At 41.5% G+C, this 20,384-nt stretch overlaps 1 protein-coding gene across 1 annotated transcript in view; it reads right to left on the bottom strand.

The window, feature by feature from the left end:
- Positions 1–20,384, bottom strand: part of plcl5 (phospholipase C like 5) — a 214,647-nt gene that overhangs the window by 119,994 nt on the left and 74,269 nt on the right. The window contains exons 3-13 of the mRNA XM_066641663.1: positions 16,171–16,298; positions 15,627–15,783; positions 15,296–15,385; positions 11,957–12,131; positions 11,465–11,595; positions 8,073–8,224; positions 7,762–7,917; positions 4,415–4,594; positions 2,098–2,185; positions 1,131–1,253; positions 567–659 (exon numbers count right to left, since the gene is read on the bottom strand). Coding sequence (XP_066497760.1) covers positions 567–659; positions 1,131–1,253; positions 2,098–2,185; positions 4,415–4,594; positions 7,762–7,917; positions 8,073–8,224; positions 11,465–11,595; positions 11,957–12,131; positions 15,296–15,385; positions 15,627–15,783; positions 16,171–16,298 — 1,473 coding nt within the window. The remainder of the gene's footprint in view (positions 1–566; positions 660–1,130; positions 1,254–2,097; positions 2,186–4,414; positions 4,595–7,761; positions 7,918–8,072; positions 8,225–11,464; positions 11,596–11,956; positions 12,132–15,295; positions 15,386–15,626; positions 15,784–16,170; positions 16,299–20,384) is intronic.

Below are 20,384 nucleotides of genomic sequence, written 5' to 3' on the forward strand. Positions count from 1 at the left end.
TGTGTGTGTGTGTGTGTCTTTTGCCACAGGTGGGTTACATGCAGAGTCCATACATTTTTAATGAAAGTTAAAAAGTTTCATTCTCCATAAAATCTACTATCTGTGGAAATATAAGGAGAACATGTGATTATGATCATAATGTGTTACAAAGTTAATTATATTCACATTTGATTAATTTCCCCAAATATTCATCCAAACCTGTAATAAAGCTTCTTCCCTTCTGTTTCTCAGACACAATGATTTAAACAACATTGCTGTGATGTACAAAACGTACAAAACAAGTGAAGAACACAAAAATAGACAACCCTCACCCCCCTGAACATTAGTGAAAATATTAGATAAAAAGCTGTAGATGGTTCTTCTTCTCAGTTAATGGGTTCATGTTTGTTTGTAACCACTGATGATGACTAAGCATGATGACTACACAGAGTCATTCTGACCCAGAACATTTTTGCTATTCCTCTGCGTCAAAAATAATAAGTACTAAGTGCTGGCACAAAACATGTGCTCTCTGGGGGTGGGGTGTATATATATATATAAGTATATAATGGTCTCCAAAAACTCACCGGTTCTGCAAAAGCGTTGTCCCACAGGACTGTAGCTGTGGCATTGTTGTCTTGACTTCCGTGGACAATCACCACCACAGGCAAAGACAGCGTCTGAGGAGGAGTCAGTGAATCAGTAGGTTATTGTGGTTGTGGGTGGGGCTATAGCTACAGTATCAATAGGGTTGAGTACAGAAGTATGCCTCTGATGGCTGTTAACTCTGCTCTGTGCTCTAAAGGTAATGCACCAGAGAATTGATGAGAAAGTGCAGACTGTGTCCAAGTGTGTATGTAGTTCAGACTCCACCCCTCAGCTGTTCACTGTCCAGTCAAACAGACCATCAAATACAACTGAACCATTTCAGAAGATACTTAAATATTGCTGACAGCTCAGTAGCATTAAATGTAACTCAAAACTTTAGAAGCAAAAAATATCATTCATTAGAAACATGAAGATCTTATCGTATCTCATCCCTGTTTTAACTAGGAATTCGATGAACAAAGAGTGATCAGCCTCTTCTCCGCAGTAGAGTGTGTATTTTCACGTGCCAGGACACCAACTCAATCTTATGTGTGCCATCTCACCTTGACTTGAAAAACTAACTCGTTGCCTCCAACACTAAACTGTGACTCGAACAAGATGGTGAACTTTTCCTCCGTTACAGATTCCGCCCCTCGGCGATCGGAACGCTTGATCCTCTTCAGAGACTACAGAGGAAGGAGGGAAGGAGGGGACAGTGAGAGGAAAGGGATAGTCACTCCGAGGCAGTGGGATTTAATGAGGTGTAGCACTGCAGCTGATTATGATGGGTTTAAGTACGGTGGCCTGGGAAGACCCTGCTCAATGCTGAAGCTTATGAAGGGAACGCATAATTGAAAATAGAACCTCTGTGAAGGAGTGGCTTACTTTCCAATTATCCATGACCTACTTCAGCTATGAGCGAATCAGCCTTCACAAGCCTGCCTTCAAATTACAGCCTCAGTCGGCTGAGCAGGCGGCTGTAGAGGGCGCTGGAGGATCCCCACCCCTGATATAGAGGCATTTGGAGAGCATAGTGGATAATCCCAATGTTTCCAGGCAGCGGATGGATACGTTCACAGAGCAGGTAAAATGGTGCAAATCAGATTTTGTGATCCAATTAGATTATTTTTGTTCTGCTGTTCACATTGTGATATAATGTGACTTATATCTGACCTCTATCTGAACAGATCTCACGTCTGAACTGACCCACATTCGCAAAATGATGATGCTTCAGGTTCTGACTTTTACCTGCTGTGTGAACGAAGCCTATGTTACACTCAGCACCTGCCTGCCACCTTGATATGATTAAATCATAAGGAGCTGTGGATGTGAGCGCCTGCTAAATACCACACATGAAGATGCTTGATGGAAGTATCCACTTTGCACTGTAATATAATTACTGCCAAAAATAAATAAACTGTGTGGCTCTAACACATTTAATTCACATGAACGTGGAGTAATTTCAGTGCACTACTTTTTTTTTTGGGTCATTTGTGTAAGTGAGCACTCAGAAGTGCGCATGCCACTCACCATGTTTCTGAAGTGTGCACTCAGAGTGCCTGTGGTTTGGTGATACTCCATCACACAGTTATTATTCAGGATCTCTCCACTGCTGTCACTAAGAGACACACAGATATACAGGATATGAACACATTTTTTGGTCTTATTTTTCATTATAAACCAGTTAATAATTCTATTTCAGGTTTGTATAACTATATTGTACACTACATTATGATTTATCCCATATTAATTTGATATAGACATCATATACTTAATATATTCATATAATTATTAATCTCCTGTAACTGCTTGGTCCTGATCCTAGTGAATCGTAGTGGGTCTAGAGCCTACAGAGGGTCATAGGGGCTACACTCACTCACTCACTCACACCTGTGGACACTTCTCACAACCAATTCACCTAAATGTGATCAGCCTTGATATAATCAATAACAAACAAAAACATACCAAGACAGTTCAGAAATACAGAAGACCACCGGTGGTATTTCCAGTCATGGAGAAGCAGATATAAGGCTAGTTGTAACATGAGCGACACGATGCATTGCGACACTTCAGTGATGTATCGTGGGGACCTTGGGAGTTTGGAGTCTTTCAACATCACACAGTTCTTGATGAAACCTTGGCTTATGCCCCAGTACCACACTCTCTCCACAGCTTACGTCTTCTGATCAACGGCCACCTGGAAAACCTCTCCGCTACTTCCAAGCCACTCTTGATCTCTCTGCTCTTACTTCCTCTTAATAAACCCAGCAGGATTTAAGCTCTACTTAGGGAGTAGCCTACACTGCAGCCCACTTTTACCGGCTCAAACTGTACTCCTCAGTGCTGCTACACCGGGGCTTCAGATTTCTTATGTGTCCTCTCATTGGCCTGTTCCATGTGATCACCCAGGAATCAGTGAGCTCCACAATGACAGGCTTGAGGGTGGTCTTAAAGGCCAATCCCTGGCTGCTGTGAGGATCTCCACTGGTGACTATCTTTATTCCTGCAGCTTGAACTACTTCCCTAACAACACTGATGAGCTTTACCATTTGATGGCACTTGCCAAAAGACACTTTAGGAAACCTACTTTAGATTTTGCTCTTTTTTTGGTAGAATGGGCATCCCACTCTTTCTGTCCTACTCCAGATGATGAGGTGGTAAAGAAAACTGTGGAATGTGCTGATACTTGGCTACAACATTATTTCTCAGTCAGTTAACTGAGGGAGTATCCTTCTACCCAGCCCTTTTTGATCTCCTGACCCTGCCCCACATCCTCTCACCTGCTCAAGCTACAAGGAACTGGTCGAGGTGTGTGTCAAGCTCTGCTGACCTCGCTGTTACTCAGTAGAGCAGGACGCTAACTCGGAAAACAAGGTGCTCCATTGAATCAAAGGTCACCCAGCTTAACATCCCAAAATGACACTAAACTACAGTGCTGTAATATGTCTATTTTATATTCCATTGCTGTCCAAAGAAAAACATTTATCTCCATTTATGTCAGTGTTGGTTTACTACATCATTCGAACACAGCTCTCCTTCACACTGCATGAAATTTTAATTATGAATACACCAATAGAAATGCTCCAAGATTTCTTGGAATAAAATCATTTTACTGTTTTCTATAAAGTTACTATTTTGGAGATACGTGTTTTTTGGTGGTGCAGCAGGTAGTGTCACAGTCACACAGCTGCAGGGACCTGAAGGTTGTGGATTCGAGTCCTGCTCCGGGTGACTGTCTGTGAGGAGTGTGGTGTGTTCTCCCTGTGTCTGTGTGGGTTTCCTCCAGGTGCTCCGGCTTCCTCCCATGGTGCAAAAACACACATTGGCAGGTGGATTGGTGATTCAGAAGTGTTCATAGGTGTGTGTGTGTGTGTGTGCATCACACTGTGAAGGACTGGTGCCCCCTCCAGGGTGTATTCCTGCCTTGTGCCCAATGATTCCGGGTAGGTTCCGGACCCACCGCGACCCTGAACTGGATAGGCACTTACAATGAATGAATGTTTTTCGATGGACAGTGAGAATTTGCACGCTTTATATGTACAGCTGGTGTAGTCAGAGTTTTTCATTCATTTACTATGAAGGGTATATCCTTCTTGAAGCATATTCACACAGATATTTTCACTTTGGATTTGCAGCTGTGTCCAATAAATGCACTGAAATGCTCATAATACCTTATATCCTTATATTTTTATCTGTTTTAATGGACTAACTGTAGTGTGACAAGGCTGAAATTGCTGTAGTATCTGAGATTGATACAACAATACAGCATTGCGAATGATCGTGTGTGTGTGTGTGTGTGTGTGTGTGTGTGTTAAAGAGAGACAAAGAGAGACAGTGAAAGACTCACTTCCTGGTGTTTTCGTTTTTGAGCAGAGCTTTGGCCTGCTGCTCGCTGATGATTGTAGCTTTGACCTGAGGGGGATTCATGTGGACGTTGAGTTTGCCCCCCACCAGCAGACGCACTGTGGCTGCGAACTTGGTCTGTGTCTTCAGTACCTGAGGAGGCTGCTTCTCTATGATGAAGGTGCTGAGAACCAAAAAAACAACAACAAGCACATTACCAACTAATTAACAACTAATCAAGAGTGACCGTCGTTCAAAAATATTTTCCATATTAAACAGTTGCTCATCCAACATTTCTCTGGATATCAAAGCTTTTAGTAACACGTTTGCCTCCCTTTGCTGCAGTAACAGCTTCTACTCCTCTGGAAAGGCTTTAGATTACATTCTGTGAGAATCTGATGGCATTCAGCCAGGTGTCGATGTTGAATGATTAGTTCTGGATTACAATCGCCACACCAACTCATCCCAAAGATATTGGATGCTGTGGTGCTCCAGCTCCAGAAAACATAGAGGAACTGCTTCACAGCCGACTGCTGGTGGTTTTACACCACTCTAGCCCTCACTTGGCAATGGGCACGGGAAGATCAGGCTATAGCGGCAAAATGGTGCAAATAATAGTGTCCCCATTAAAGCCTACTCGAAATAACAACCACACATGGGCACTTCTGCACACGAACAACACTCAGTCTCTGTTCCTCTTGTTTTGAACTTATTTTTCCAGGATATTTTTATCACATACATGTGCTGCTTTTAAAAGCTCATAAAGTACACATCCTGTGGAAGGTCTCAACTTTAAATCACATGGAAAAATCGAGCTTAAAAGAGATTTGCTAGTTGCAATTCCATGTATGGCTCTTCCTGCGCTTCATTCAATAGTAGCTTCCGAATAAATGCACAGGTGAAATAATCTATGGCAGCTTCCGCTTACATTTAGATCTGAATGAATCAAGCACACACACACACACACACACACACACACACACACACACACATACACAGGCACATGAGTGAACACACACACACACACACGGCTGAGCTATAGTTCCAGTGAAGATGATGGATGATGGATATCCATTCAGACAGTGATGGTTTTTAAAAGCAGCATGGCTCCCATTAAGCTCAATGCTACAACCCTTGAGTGGCCTGAGGCAAAACACACACACACACAGACACTCACACACATCACATACACATCCGCTGTAGTGGGTATGGATATAGAGCACATGAGATAATGCTCTAGGGACAGGGAAGGGCACACTGTGTGTGTGTGTGTGTGTGTGTGTGTGTATGTGTTGTGGGCTCCTGAACACAATCTATTGTAGCACAACACAATGTTTCATCTTCTTCAAACACTAATTCCTCTGACACACACTCTCTTCTGTTTACAGAGAGCTCACACTACACACTCAACCAATAGTGATTAACAACATATGAATAGCGTATAATATCAATAGTCGTGGCTAAAAGCTTGGGCACCCTGGGTTAAATTGCATGTTGATTCTCTGTGTGAGAGTGAGGCACATCCTCTAGAGAACACAATGCACCCTTACTTTTCCTTAAGTGAATTGCATGCTGGGAAATAACTCGTACTTTAGTTTTCTTACTGCACAGTGACACCTGCTCATCAAACACTTCTGAAACCAAGGGTCTGAACAGGTAGTTTGTCTCCCGTTGCTGCAGTAACAGGTTCTGTTCTGATGTTGGAGCATTTCTCTGACGATCATAAGGCAGTCAGAAATGATTAATGAGACCAGACCCAAAACAGGCGTGCCTTAAAATAGATGAATTAGCTACATATAAGGGATGTCTATAAACTTTCTATTCGTTTATATATTTTACTGCAGCCTGGATGGCTTGAAGGCAGGATCGTGAAAACAAATCGGTTCATTTATAATTGTAAAAGAGAGGCCGTAATAATGATCAAGTCTTGGTTCATATAACCACACTGTTTACAAGTGGATTCAGGGAAAAATAAAATTTTAATAAATAAAATACAAGGCCCTATAGTTAATTTAAAGCATTTAAAGCATCCAATTCTATTTTTTTCTCCCCCACTGTCTTCTTTTCAGTAAGTAATGATTATATTCGTTCATTAATTCTTTCATTCACTGTCTGTAACCGCTTATCCAGTTCGGGGTTGCGGTGGGTCCAGAGCCCAATGATTCCAGGTAGGCTCTGGACCCACCGCAACCCCGAACTGGATAAGCGGTTACAGACAGTGAATGAATGAATGAATGAAATGATATATAGCCCTATATTAAACTAATATAATACAAAGACAACATTTTAAAAATATATTGCCCATTCTGAATTTAATATCAGCATCATGTTTCAAAAAGTTGGGACAGGTTCATGTTTATAATGGTGTTGGTCACCTCCTCTTTCAACAAGCGTTTGGGAACTGAGGAGAACAATTGCTATAGTTTTGAAAATGAACTGTTCCCATTCTTGTTTGTTATAGGATTCCAGCTGCTCAACAGCTTGGGTTCTCTGTTACAGTGTATTCCGTTTCAGAATACATCAATTATTTTCAACGGTTGACAGGTCTGGACTTGTTTAGCTCCTGGACACTTTTACTAAGAAGCCATACTGTTGTAATCCATGCAGAATGTGGACTGGCCTAGTCTTACTGAAATAAACAAGGCTCTTCTGGAAATGATGTTTGCATATTCTCCTTTAAAAAAACTTCAAGATAAGAATAATGCTAAAATTCTTCTGTGATGGAATGCACAGGCAGCATTTCTCTGGAGGACAATGGTGTTTATGGCTGTCAGACTCTGTGATTAAACACTTTGTAGCATCACTATGATGGAAAATAAAGTTGTTCCAAAGAATATTACAGCTCAGACCCAGCAGAGTACAAAAACTTCTGTCCCCTCCAACTGCACTTCTCTCTCTGTCTTTGGAAAGGCATAAATCATTAGCCTATGTCTCATTTGAGTGCTTCTCATTTTAAATAAAGTTGACACAATGTTTTTGTCCCCCCTAGCTACAAGCTGTCATTCCTCAGTCAAGAGAATATGTGAATCAGCAGAAAAGCTCAAACATCTGCATGGAGAGGACATCCTTCTCCTTCAGTGAGCTCAGTATCATCTGCACATCTACCACCACCCCTAGGTCTCTGAGACACTGAGGTTCAGGGATATATATATATATATATATATATATATATATGTATATATAGTGTGGATATTGAGAGAAGGAGATGCAAACACACACACAAAGGAATGATACAGTCCCTATTATATATTAATTTCACTGCTGTCTGACTAAAACCTTGACTGACTTAAACTTTCCATCCACTTTTTTATTGCCAAGTACAAAAACAAACACAAACACTGAGAAACAGACCTAGTGACTAGAGCTGAGATGATGTCAGTGATGGTGCCGTTGAGATCATTAAGCAGTTCCTCTATGGGGCCAGGGATGGGCAGCTGTTGTCTTAAATGCTCCGCTCTTCTGATCTGCTGTCGGTTCTGCCAAATAGTCTCTGCTAGCTTCTCACACCTACGCGAACACACACACACACACACACACACACATATATTTGATCATTGGTCTGCAAACTTGTATATAAACGTGTCTATTGCAGTTATATACGTAATGTAAGTATGTTTTCTGCATCATAAATTGTGTGTGTGTGTGTGTGTGTGTGTGTGTACCATGACTGTAGAATGTCCAGTCCCCCCTCTGGTGGCCCTCCATTGCCGGCCAACTGTTGACGTCTCTTCCACTGAATCAGCTCATCGTCCAGAATCACAGTCTGCTGTTTCCGCAACAAGGCCAGTGTCTTCTGATGTTTCTCTGCTAGACCCTGGAAACACACACCCACACACACAGACACAGACACATACACACACAAATTGGTGTATAATTGCTTGAGATGCTGAGAAATCTTTGTCCAATTTACCATGTAAAAATCTATTGCTATGCAATTAGCCATTCAATCAACCCACATTTCTCAGAAGTGATCAAGTGATATTCTCTTGCCCAAAGCCAATGGGAGTGCAGTGTAATATGTGCTTGAATTAAACTCAACAGCTGGATGGAAATCAGGCTGCTGTGACTATGTAACTCAGCAGTTCAGTAGGTTAATAACGTGAAGTTTACTCTGGTATTCTGTTGTGTTTAATGTGAGAGTGTTTATTGGTGTTAAAGTCTTTAAGTGCTGGCACTATGATCAGGAAATTAGGACTCAATTCTGGTTTTAACATGCCCTCGCCCACTTCGCCTTTCCACTTCCTCTCGGGATGCCATCTTAAGTGCCGTTCCATTACTACATTATCGAAAGTGAAGTGTGTTAAATGGGCACTCGGAGGGGTGAGGGACAGAGCCAACACTGATGTCCAATTCAGAAGCAGAACTTGCCTCGAAACGTGGCATAATTTCCACAGCAACGGTGAAAACAATGTCATACAAAGGAGTTTATATGTGAAAGCTAAACTAAAACAAAGTTTAAATGCTTAAAATGTCAAAACAACAAACAAACAAACAAAAAAACATGTAATACATTATTACTCCGTATTTATAAAAATACTCAGTTAATGTTCAGCTCTTGTGACCACTCTGAAAAACTCTGATCACTTTTTTGTCGGTGTAGACAGTCGCAGTGTGCTTGTTGCTGACGGCGAGGGTTGGAAAGGCCCGATTGAAAACCCACTACAGTTTGTTTTAGGAGTGTCCACTTGAGTGACGTAGGGCCAGAAACTTCTGAGTGGTCAGTGGAAGTGTGGTATAAAGTGAGCAGTTGTGTGAGTGTTGTATAAGAAATGTGAGTGTTCCCCTCCAAGCAAGTTCAGTTGTTCAGTCAAATTCTGTTTGCCACCGGTTCAAATGTGTCATGTCTTTGTGGAGGTGTACATTATTCTTCACACAAGTATTTGATTGGAGGGGTCTGATCCAGTGTGTGTTATGAGCAGTGACTAAAATCAACTTTTTTTCACTTTAACTTAATTATTAATTTTTTAAATGGGTTTTCTAAATGTCTTTGCCCTTATTCCACTATAGCATTGAAGCTAAAAGTGGCACAGTTTCAAACAGTGGCTTTAAATTATAGCGTCTTCTGACCAAGGACAGACGCACTGCAGCAACAAGGCTGAAATGCCAAGCTCTGATAAAACTGCTGAGACATACCCTTCACCTACTCATAAACTATATTATCCATTGTCTGTGCTCTCATTAAAGCCTCTGCCAAGCCAGTGAGCTTTCCACACACACCCCAATGTACATAAACTCTGTTGGAAGTGTGTCTCAGCCTGCTGGCAGCCTTCAGGGTGGAATATTTAGCTCTGAGTAGACCCTCTTGTCTGATACGATCTCCAAAAGATTTAACACTGACAGCTTAAGGCCAGGATTCCACATGTTTTAATCTTATGGACATGTTCCTCATTTGGATTCGTTAAAGCGGTGCTGATGCATGGTCTTGTGGCATGGTCTTGATCTAATAATGAAGTTAATGCTCTATTAACCCTTCTGCCCTGGTAATGAATCAGCCGCTCTTATGTTTTGTGTCAATGAAAATGCGTAAGTGCTGAAAGTGCACTCTCACTTTCAGACAGTAATGCATTTGGGCTCGTAAGTAGGTTCATAACTTATTGAATTTGATGTAAATGGATGATTGTGGGGTGTATAATCTAGTTTGGCGAGAAAAAATCCCAAGCAGCCACCATTCTGTCATTTTTGTAAGATGAAAATATTAAAACGCCACAGGTTTCACCTCATGGGAACTATAGAAGTTTTAAAATAGCAGAATCAGAAGACTTGGAAGCTGCATTTTGTTTGTTTTTTCTGTCTTTGTTTGTTTCATTTGTCTGAAAGTACAGTGTCAGAAACCACAAAAGCAAGTCTAATTGGTTGTTTTCAGTCACGTGATTCAAAAAAACACATGAAATCCAGATGGAGGGCAGAAGGTGCAATACAAAATGGAGGACACTGAGGGGAGTAACCTGTATTGTGTAAGTTTAGGTGATATGAAACGGGAAATGTACAAAGAGCAACAATATATTTTGGAAACTATGTCATGGAGATGATGTTATGGAGATGACCAGCTGCTATTGAGGCACTATAAGAATGGTCTTCTTCTCCAGTCGTCATTTAAAGGCAAGTCTATGATTGTGGGGAAACACTATTATCCGGTTTGTTTACGTTTAGAAGCTCTGCGTATTTTAAAAGGGAACAATATGTTTAACTTGTCTGCAAGGTTTTACTCACTGTTTGAATTACCTCAGAAACTTGTTACTCCAGTTAGTTTTATAGGTTTGTAGCACTTTAGGTCTATGTTTAATTTCATGCACTTAGCAGCCTCTTGAATTTACAATCAGTTCTATCTACAGCAAAAATAACATTACCCACCTATGGAGCAGGAAAAAAGCAATATCCTCACCTCAGTTCATGCTTTTCTAAGTTTGGAGGTTTCTTTGCTGACTAAAAACCTCCAGAGGCCATTTTTTATTTTTATTTTTGTGCTACCACAGACCCAGCCCCCGACTCAGAGGAACTCCTGACAGTTGGGAACATACAAAAAAAAAAAAAAAAAAGGCTGACCTTGCTTTTAATTGTATGCCCTGCACCCTGTGGAACCTGAAAACTCTTTCCCATGATACAACCCTCAACTTGCCAGGAGTGTTATATGAGTCACATTTGCTCAACATTGCGACCCACTGCTCCACTTACTGAACACACCTGGTTACTTCTCTGGTGAGCTGATGGTTGTCTCTCAGGATTGTGTGTTCAGGTTCCACAGCGTCTGAGCCCCCCACCTTTTGAGTTTCCCTGTGTCAGGAGTTCCTGAGACCCCAGGGGCTTGTGTCTATGGTAGCGCATGTTGATGTGTACAAGTTTACACTACACACTAGCTACGACAGTGTTGAAGATGCATTGAAAATCTAAACAAATTAAAGAATCATATTTCAGAGAGTAAACATGTGGTGGTTGGTCATTAGAGTTAAGTGGACATTGCATAAATGCAGAAGCAGCATTTAGTGTGTGTGTGTGTGTGTATGTGTGTGTGTGTGTGTGTTTGTGTGTGTGTGTGTGTGTGTGTGTGTGTTTATACCAGTCTGTATTTCTGTAGAGTGTTGGCCTCTCTGGTAAGCCAGGCTTCTACTGTCGCTCGTTTACTAAGGAGACTGGGCTCTCGCAGCTGTCTGTCAGCGGGCGGCAATGTGGCCAGACTCGTCAGCTGAGCTACAGAACACACACATGCGCAGACCCGCACACACACACACACACACACACACACACACAAACACACACACAGGTCAGAGTGTATTGAAAGAACCTTTAATACACTCATCACTACCATATTGTAACCCTGTGGAACCGGGCCTCACGTGCAGTCCACAATCCGCAAAACAAACATGAAGCATCCTTTATTGCCGTGTGCAATAAATCAGTATGAAGTCAAAACAAATTCTGATTCTTTTCTTGTAGATATTTAACCTCCTAATGCCCTATTTATGCCATTATTTTGTAAAAACAATACAAAAAACATTTCTGATATATAGAATGCTTTTATTTATAGGTGTGTGTGTGTGTGTGTTTATACCCTGTATCCGGAGGCTCTCCTGGTACTGTATGATGAAGTACTCCTGGTTGTGCTGTAGTTTGCGCAGGTCGTTCTCTGTGTCCTGTGTGAGAATGCGTAGTTCCTCAAAAGCCTGGTTGATCTGCTGGTATTTCTGAGACATGCTGTCAATCATCCCACCCAGTGGAGAGCTTGACTGCCGATCACAACACACACACACACACACACACACACACACACACACACACACACACACACACACACACAGTCTTGAGTAACCTACTAATACCATGATCCAACTCTACTCGTGAGTTCAAATGATATAAATAATTCACACAATTTTTATAGTAACACCATCTGATCAAAGCTGGCATCTGACCTTTATACGTCATTAGGATTTAACAAAAACAGACAAGTAGCAATCCTTCATCATTTTCAAATATATTTTGGTTCATTACCTTGCACTGAGAGTTAAACCTGTATTTTGCATCTCATATAAAGCAATAATTTTGGAGATATAAGCTTTTTTTTCCAAAAAATTGGCAAAGGCAATAAAGTCTCACATTTCACACAAATATTAAAAACATAACTCTGAAGAAATCTAACCAATGAAATCCCATTAAAGGGCGGCTATAGTTTAACAAGTGAATTTCTCCATTGAAAATCAATCCCTGTTTCTCCCAAACTGCGACTTCAGTGGCATTTGTCAGTTTTTAAATAAAAAAAAAAATGAAAAAGCCTTAACTCACTTTGTTGCATGTATTATATTTACCACAATGAATTAAAAACTCTTTATATCCTGTCTTTCATCATAAAGGATACAATGATGACAGTTAAGATCTTCTCAGAAGCGTCCAGAAAACAGAGCTAAGAACATGCCCTCAGTGTGTGTGTTTGTTTGTTAACACTGCGTGGACACGCTCCTATGAAAACAGCTGCTATGATCATAACACTGCAATGGGCGCCAGAAATGAGTTCCACTCGAGTGACAACTCCAGTGAGCTTTTATCTGTTGATCTGAGGTGGACATGGAGTGACAGTCACAAAAACATGACCAGGGAAAGTGAAATAACTCATCCACTACAAGTTAAATAAACAGGAAACATCTACATCGAGGTCTATTACTAAAAAATGAGTCACTGACAATGTAGTCCAACGCAGAGCCAGTATAAATCACATCTACATTCAACGCAGGACGCCACACATGTAAATCCTGCAGGTCATTGCAGCATTCTTCAGCTTCCATGGGATACGGGAACAGAAAACCAAACAGAGTGCCTGGGGGGTCCATAGCTGCATGGGTCTGCATCAAACCAAGGTTTCCCGCGGTTCTTTACAGTTAGGGCAGCTACCTTGACAATGTCGTCCACGCCCCCGCCCCCCACCCCACAGTTCGTTACATGCAGCTCGTTCAGGTTCTTATCAAGGCTTCCAATGTGTTTGCACATGGTTTTCTGCTATGTCCAGTGATGTGTGATTAATCAATCCATTGTGGAAAACACTCACAGTTCACTCAAAGCACCAAAGTACATTCTGTGACTCGTTTGATGCGTTATTCCTCAGGTGTCAGTCACAAACACACGTTCTGAAATATAATCCAGTGTTTAAGGCGAGCTGTGTGTCGTCTCTGAGTTTGCCCTCAGCTGTGTGTACATGGCGTCTGAGCATGTGCAGCCCATGAATGTAAACTTCCATGAATGAAACCATGAATGTTTTAAATCATTGATTTCAATGTTGCACTCAATTCGTGAACAGATTCACTGAGTGAGTCGACTCTACACACAACTCATCGTGTAAGTTCTTCAAAGTGTCGAAACACCACACAGAGCACATCATTCATAAAATATCAGTGGATTTTAATAACATCGAACGATAACTCGGTTCATTTCTTGAGCTTTGGAGCACGCGTGGGGGCGGTTACATGGTTGTTGCCATGTTGTCCTCCACCCCCCTGGTCACAAACAAGAACCAGTGAATCACAACCACAACAACTGCCCCTCCCCCCCATATGTTGCCAGTCCTCTCGGGGCCAGTTAGCAACCTCAGGAGCCCAGGTGAGGCGCTGTGTCCAGTGTTGTGGTGTTAACAGAAGGAGCCAGAAGCCATGGAAGGTAAAGAATGCTGCTCTTTCTTCCATGCACACAATGATACAAATAATAATGCAATATTTAAAAAAATCAGCTTCACCTCTGAGCTGTGAGGGCGAGTCAAATCGCAGAATAATAGACAGTGGCCTCAACATGGCTGCGGGGAGTTTGAGGGGCGGGGGGTTGTGGTAATTTACTGCTTCTGTAAAAATTTTTATGCAGTCCATGTGCATGAGTGTTATCACTGAGATGATGTGTGAAATGTGTAATTACAGCTGTCCCCCTGATAAACCACTCCAATCCCACAAGGGCTTTAGAGGCTGAATGTCCTGGAAGGCAGTGTTTATCTGAGATGAATGACATAAACATACTATCGACCTGACTTTCTGTAAGCCAAAATTAGTCCCGCCCAACTCAAACCCTACAGAGAAAAATGTGGGAAAAAATAGTGTAAAAAATATTTCAAAAAACAAAAGCCTGCGTCGTTTTCTCGATGCCATTTCAGAGCAAATTTATCACAAAGCTTAAAGCTCATAGCTATAAGAAAAGTATGAAAATGAGCCAAAATGTTTTAAAAGCTTTTATCTTTGACAGACAAGAGAAAATCTAGTTCCTCTCTTGCCTCAGATCTGAAAAATCTACAGGTGTTCCTCTCCACTCTTCCACTGTGTGAAGACTTCCCAACACCATGTGGTATAATGAATGCGCAGCTGCCGAGCTGTTTTGCATATGCAAATCAAACAAAGACGCTGCTAGTGTTTTCAGAATAATAGTCTGTTGGCCCCAGAGCAACTTCAGCATCACTGAATGTTTTTGGAACGATGTGGAAGAAGATAATGCAACCACCTTCTGAGACTGAACTTTGAAGGCGTGGAAAGTGAAACACGAAAAAACTGAAAGCAAATCTTAACAAATAAATGAATAAAATATTGAATATTATAATATACATATTTAGTTTCCTATTCCCATAATTTCCTCTGTTTTTTCCCTAAGTTGTAGCAGTACAACTGTAGATTAAATAAATGGTCTCTGACTTTTGCACAGAACTCTATAGATATGTATTAAAAGTAAGTAATAACATCGGTAACAACATTTATATTTACATTGTGATTATACATAACTTCCCATTTGTGTGTGACACACACAAACACAAAAAAATGCATGCACACACACTTCTCACACATATATAGACTATTAATGGAGTGTTATGACAGCTGAAACAAGACACCATTTGCACAGTAATACACAGAATGTGTGTGTATGTGTTACTTACATTATTAGCTTCTCTGACGAGTCTCTGCTCAGTGTAGAGAATGTGTTTGATGCATCTGACCAGTTCCAGCGGACAGCGGTCGTATGTGCTCTGAAATACAACACATTCTGGGATGGCTACAGTCATTATGTGTATGTTTCCACTTCCCTGTTAAACATTATGACGGCTTTGTGGCTTTCTATCAACCGCTGGAGTGGTCTATATCAACTAGAGCGTCAGGAACACAACCAGCACCCCCTCTGTTTGTGTATGGGTTTGAGCTTATTTTGCTCTGGCGGTGAGGTGTACTGTAAATATGGGTGTAGAAATGTGTGTGTGTGTGTGTGTTTACCTTTAACTGTGAAGCGTAGTGGCCTAGTTTAATCTTAAGCAGGAAACCGTCCTCTCCCACTTGATGATCCGCCTTCTTCTGTAGTTCTTGAATTAGACTGTCCAGCAAACGTTTGGCTTTAAACTCCTCCTGAGGGTTCTCCAGATCTATCGCGTCCCTGAGAGAGGAGCGAGAACGGCAAGAGATCAGAGTTCAACACTCCTATGTCATTATCACTGACACGGGAAGCACCCTCACCAGGGTGATACGCTGAGGCCAGGGGGTGTCAGGGAAAGGATAAAACCTGGTTCCAAACTTCCTAGAGGCAAATTGAAATGGTGACATGCCTCTGGTCTGATTTGCTATTCACAATCAGAGACTTTTCTCAAAAAGCGCAGAAAAGAAAGCAGAAAGAAAAGAAAAGCAATTAATTAAATGCAGAACTGAAAGCATCTTTAAATAGAGTGGTGAAGGAGACATGGAGGAGAAAGCTGAAGCATATGCACACACACACACACACACACACACACACACACACACACACACATACACACGGCTGACATACCAGAGTTGTCCCTCTATCCACTGGGACAGGTAGTGTCGCACCTCTATGGGAAAGTGTTGACCATAGAGAGACTGCATCTGGTGCAGAGCATCACCCTGCAGCTGCTGAGCCTGAATCCACACTGCCATCTGAGAGAAAGAGAGAGAGAGAGAGAGAGAGAGAGAGAGAGAAAGAGAGAGAGAAAGCGGGAGAGAGAGTTAGAGAGACAGATTGAGAGAGAGAGAGAGTGGGAGACAGAGAGAGCGGAGAGAGAGAGACAGACAGAGAGTGTGTGAGAAAGAGAGAGAGAGAGAGAGAGAGAGACAGACAGAGAGTGAGAGAGAGAGAAAGAGACAGAGAGAGAGAGAGACAGAGTGAGAGAAAAAGAGAGAGAGAGAGACAGACAGAGTGAGAGAGAGAGAGAGAGACAGTGAGAGAGTGAGAAAGAGACAGAGAGAGACAGACAGAGTGAGAGAAAGAGTGAGAAAGAGACCGACAGAGAGAGAGAGAGACAGAGAGAGAGAGAGACAGAGTGAGAGTGAGAAATAGACAGAGAGAGACAGACAGAGTGAGAGAAAGAGTGAGAAAGAGACCGACAGAGAGAGAGACAGACAGAGAGAGAGAGCGACAGAGTGAGAGAGTGAGAAAGAGACAGAGAGATAGACAGAGTGAGAGAAAGAGTGAGAAAGAGACCGACAGAGAGAGAGACAGACAGAGAGAGAGAGACAGAGTGAGAGAGAGACAGAGAAAGTTAAGAGCTATATTGTTAATACCCTTTACCATTTACAAGTGTTTACGCAATTACTTCATAAAGCACATATTTAATCCTATAATGATTCTGCACGTTTACATAATACAGCTACACTTTCTTTTTCCAGCTGTTTAAATGTCAACAAACGACTCCAGCATGGCAAAACAAAACTGTATGCACAACAATAACAGCGTTCCAGCCAGTATCTCCTCCTCTACTTATGAGCACAAAAGTAAAATGGATTGAACAAAGTGCAGTCATTAATATAAAATTACATAATGATATGACGAGAAGTTACACACAACAGATACAAGAGTAGCTAGTGACATAGACGTCAGCTATATTTGGTTAAAGCTGAAAGTCTTCAGCTATATCACTGCCAAAGCTGCAGCTTAAAACTGAAGACGCAAGAGGTGAAGCACTGCATAGTATTTGTTTGTAACTCACACACATTCACTCACTCACGTGCATCCTTCTTACACTAAACACGTCTAGTCCCATTGACTGTGCTTTTATAAATCTGATTATAACAAACCAATCCACGATTATTAATACTAACTTCACATTTCTCTCCACCCTTCTTCTGTCTTGAAAACACATTTGTCCTCAGTGTTCTCTTCTCCAGCATGCTGAATCATAGCCAGTGTTAAGACGAAGAGTGCTACTGATGCTGTGCAGAGTGAAATACAAACTTCCAAGTGCTTTCATATGCTAGAGCTTTTAATTCCTGGTTAGTAGATGTCATCTCCATTTCATCATGCCCCTTTATTCATCTCCTCCCTGCACTACTGCAGCGCCTGCTCCTGATTTAATGGCTGCAGAAACCCCACTCTTCCTGAAACGAGCTTCATCTTCCACTTACCTGGAAAAGCCGCTGAAAAACGGGAAGTCATCGCACAGTACGCAAACCACAATAAAACACTATTTTTAATATTCCCAGCAAACAGTGGATGGATAAAATAGAAAAGCTGATTCTATTTTTACTCCGCAAATAACACAGCAGTTGTTCCACAGAAGCCCAGTCAGAAACGGCTGAAGAGTGCCACCCAGGGAAGAGCTATTCTCTGAAATCTGGCAACTATTGACACGTCCTAGCAGACTCTCCCCACTCCACACAGTTCATCATGGAAACTTGACTGTAAAAAAAATAAAATAATAAAAAACAGTCGGTCTCAGACTCAGTCTGGTTATGATGGCACCTCGTTTGGTTTGAGAAAGTCTAAGCCAATCAGAACATCAGGGGTCAGAAAGTCATTTACATAGTTCTTCAATGTTAAAAAAACAAACAGTGTAATTCCTGGAAGTAAATGTTGGAAAATTGGTCCCCACTTTGACAGAAATACAACACCAGACCAACAATGGGTCCTTGGGCAAGACTCTTAACCATAATGCCATAAATGTAAGTTGTGTGAAGACAATTACTAATTCTGACTCCTTTAGAGAGTGATGGTTTGTGGAGTCATTGGTCACCACTTAGCGGTCTGAATACGCTGATGAGAAAACAAAAAGTTTTCAGGGGAAACCACTCTGTATGTCACCGCTCTCCAATCAAAAACATCTACATTTTGTGGAATTTTAGATTTCTTTATCGTTTGAACACAGCAGCAGTCCTTCACATTGGATGCAAATACCATGACGAATGGACCAATTGAAATGCTCCAAAATAATTTTTCCCCTTCTCCTGTAAATTCACATTTTTGGGAGATTTTGGGAGATTTTTATTGGACAGTGATGATATTCTTGTTTACATCTTAATGCCAGGACAGTTGTGGCATTAATTAGGTCCACGGCTGGTGGATCTGTGGCCTTTGTATGGTCATGTGGAGATGAGTCACAACTCGTTTTTTTATGTAAACACATGCAAATATTGTTGCCAATCACAGATATATTGGACTTAAATGGAAAAAATGGAATGATAAAACAAATACTGCTACCTTAAATACTCAAATGACTATGACTGGAAATACTGTGTTCAGTTATTAAAGTGTCTATTTTTAGGGAAAACTGTATCCTACAAGATTTCAGTGATGTATGGGTCACATCAGCTCAGTCAGTGTCACAGGGCCATCAGAAAAGGCAGAACATTTTTATTTCACATCAACAGGGCAGTCCTTAACAGAACTGGACACTAACTCCACTTGAAGCCATATTGGATCTGAGAAGAAATAATGACCATGAGGTTAGAGCACACCATGTCTGCTCTAATGTAAGGTTTTCACGTCTTAACTGGGTGTAGCACTAGAATTACAGCACTTTGGAGGTGAGGTTAATTGGACAATTTAAGAGAATTAGAATTAGGACGGCTCTGTTGTGATTGGTGAGCTTCAGGTCTGGTGAGTCAAGATCTTTGCACTCGTTGCCCCTGAAACGCTCCATGGCTTTGTCTTCAGGAAGACCAAAGGTCACCATGCTCAATGCCAAATGTCGATCAGAGGAGTCTAAAACTTACGTACGTTAATTTTTCACCAAGGACGCTTATAAGAGTAGCATTGTAGCCTGAGTTGGAAACTGAACCCCAGAGTGCCCTGTAATGAGCAGTGGTGGAAATAACTATGCTATACCAAGCAACCTAAATACCGCCACATGAGCCGCTCTCATTTACAGCTTTTGTTGTTGTTGGATAATGTAAATCTACTGACCTCTCCTACAGTTCAGATATTCTCTGGTCACTCAACACTGTGGACTCCAGTTCCTATGCTGCTTCTTTTGTAGAGCTGTAGCCCAGCGTTGATGTTGACACAACTCCTGCTTTGATTGATTTATCCTGATTTTTCAGGCAAGCGCTGACCTGTTTGATCCTAATGTGCAGAGACAACAGCAACAGAGTCCAGATGTACAAGCTGTGTCCAGATTCACCTCCAGGCCACTTTTTTTTAGCCCTCCTGAGTACGATCTAATGAAACAACACGCACAGCTGGACAACTGAGTAGCCAACTGCCTAAAAGCACAGTCGGAAATCAGGTTTCTTAATCGCCCTGTACATGTAACTATGCTGCTATTACAAATATTGCCAACTTTGTGTTTATTTTCCCAGTTAAACTTTACGACTTTACACATTCACATTTACTCCCTCACATATCCACATGCATACTCACTCATTTCCATACATACTCATTTACTAACTCACACACCCACATTCACTCACTGAAGTGGCCACAAACACACTCATCTGAGTATAAACACTCACTCACTCAAATACCCATATGCATACTCAGTTAGGAACTGCACCACAAACATGCTATTACTCACATACTCACTCACATGTGCGGACTGCTCCACATGGGGGTACTATAGAGCCTTGCATCAATCATTAATGACACTTTGTTACCTCTTTTTTTTTTTCCAAATAAAGACGAGACAAGCAAACTTCATTTGATGGCTCCCTTGATAAAAAAGTTATTTCCTGCTACTGCCATGGTAATTTGTTTACCACTGAAGTGCACTGAGACGGAAGTATCATTTATAAGCAAAACAAATCTCTCTC

Source organism: Hoplias malabaricus, chromosome 13 (assembly GCF_029633855.1).
Source record: "Hoplias malabaricus isolate fHopMal1 chromosome 13, fHopMal1.hap1, whole genome shotgun sequence".
NCBI classification, from domain to species: domain Eukaryota; kingdom Metazoa; phylum Chordata; class Actinopteri; order Characiformes; family Erythrinidae; genus Hoplias; species Hoplias malabaricus.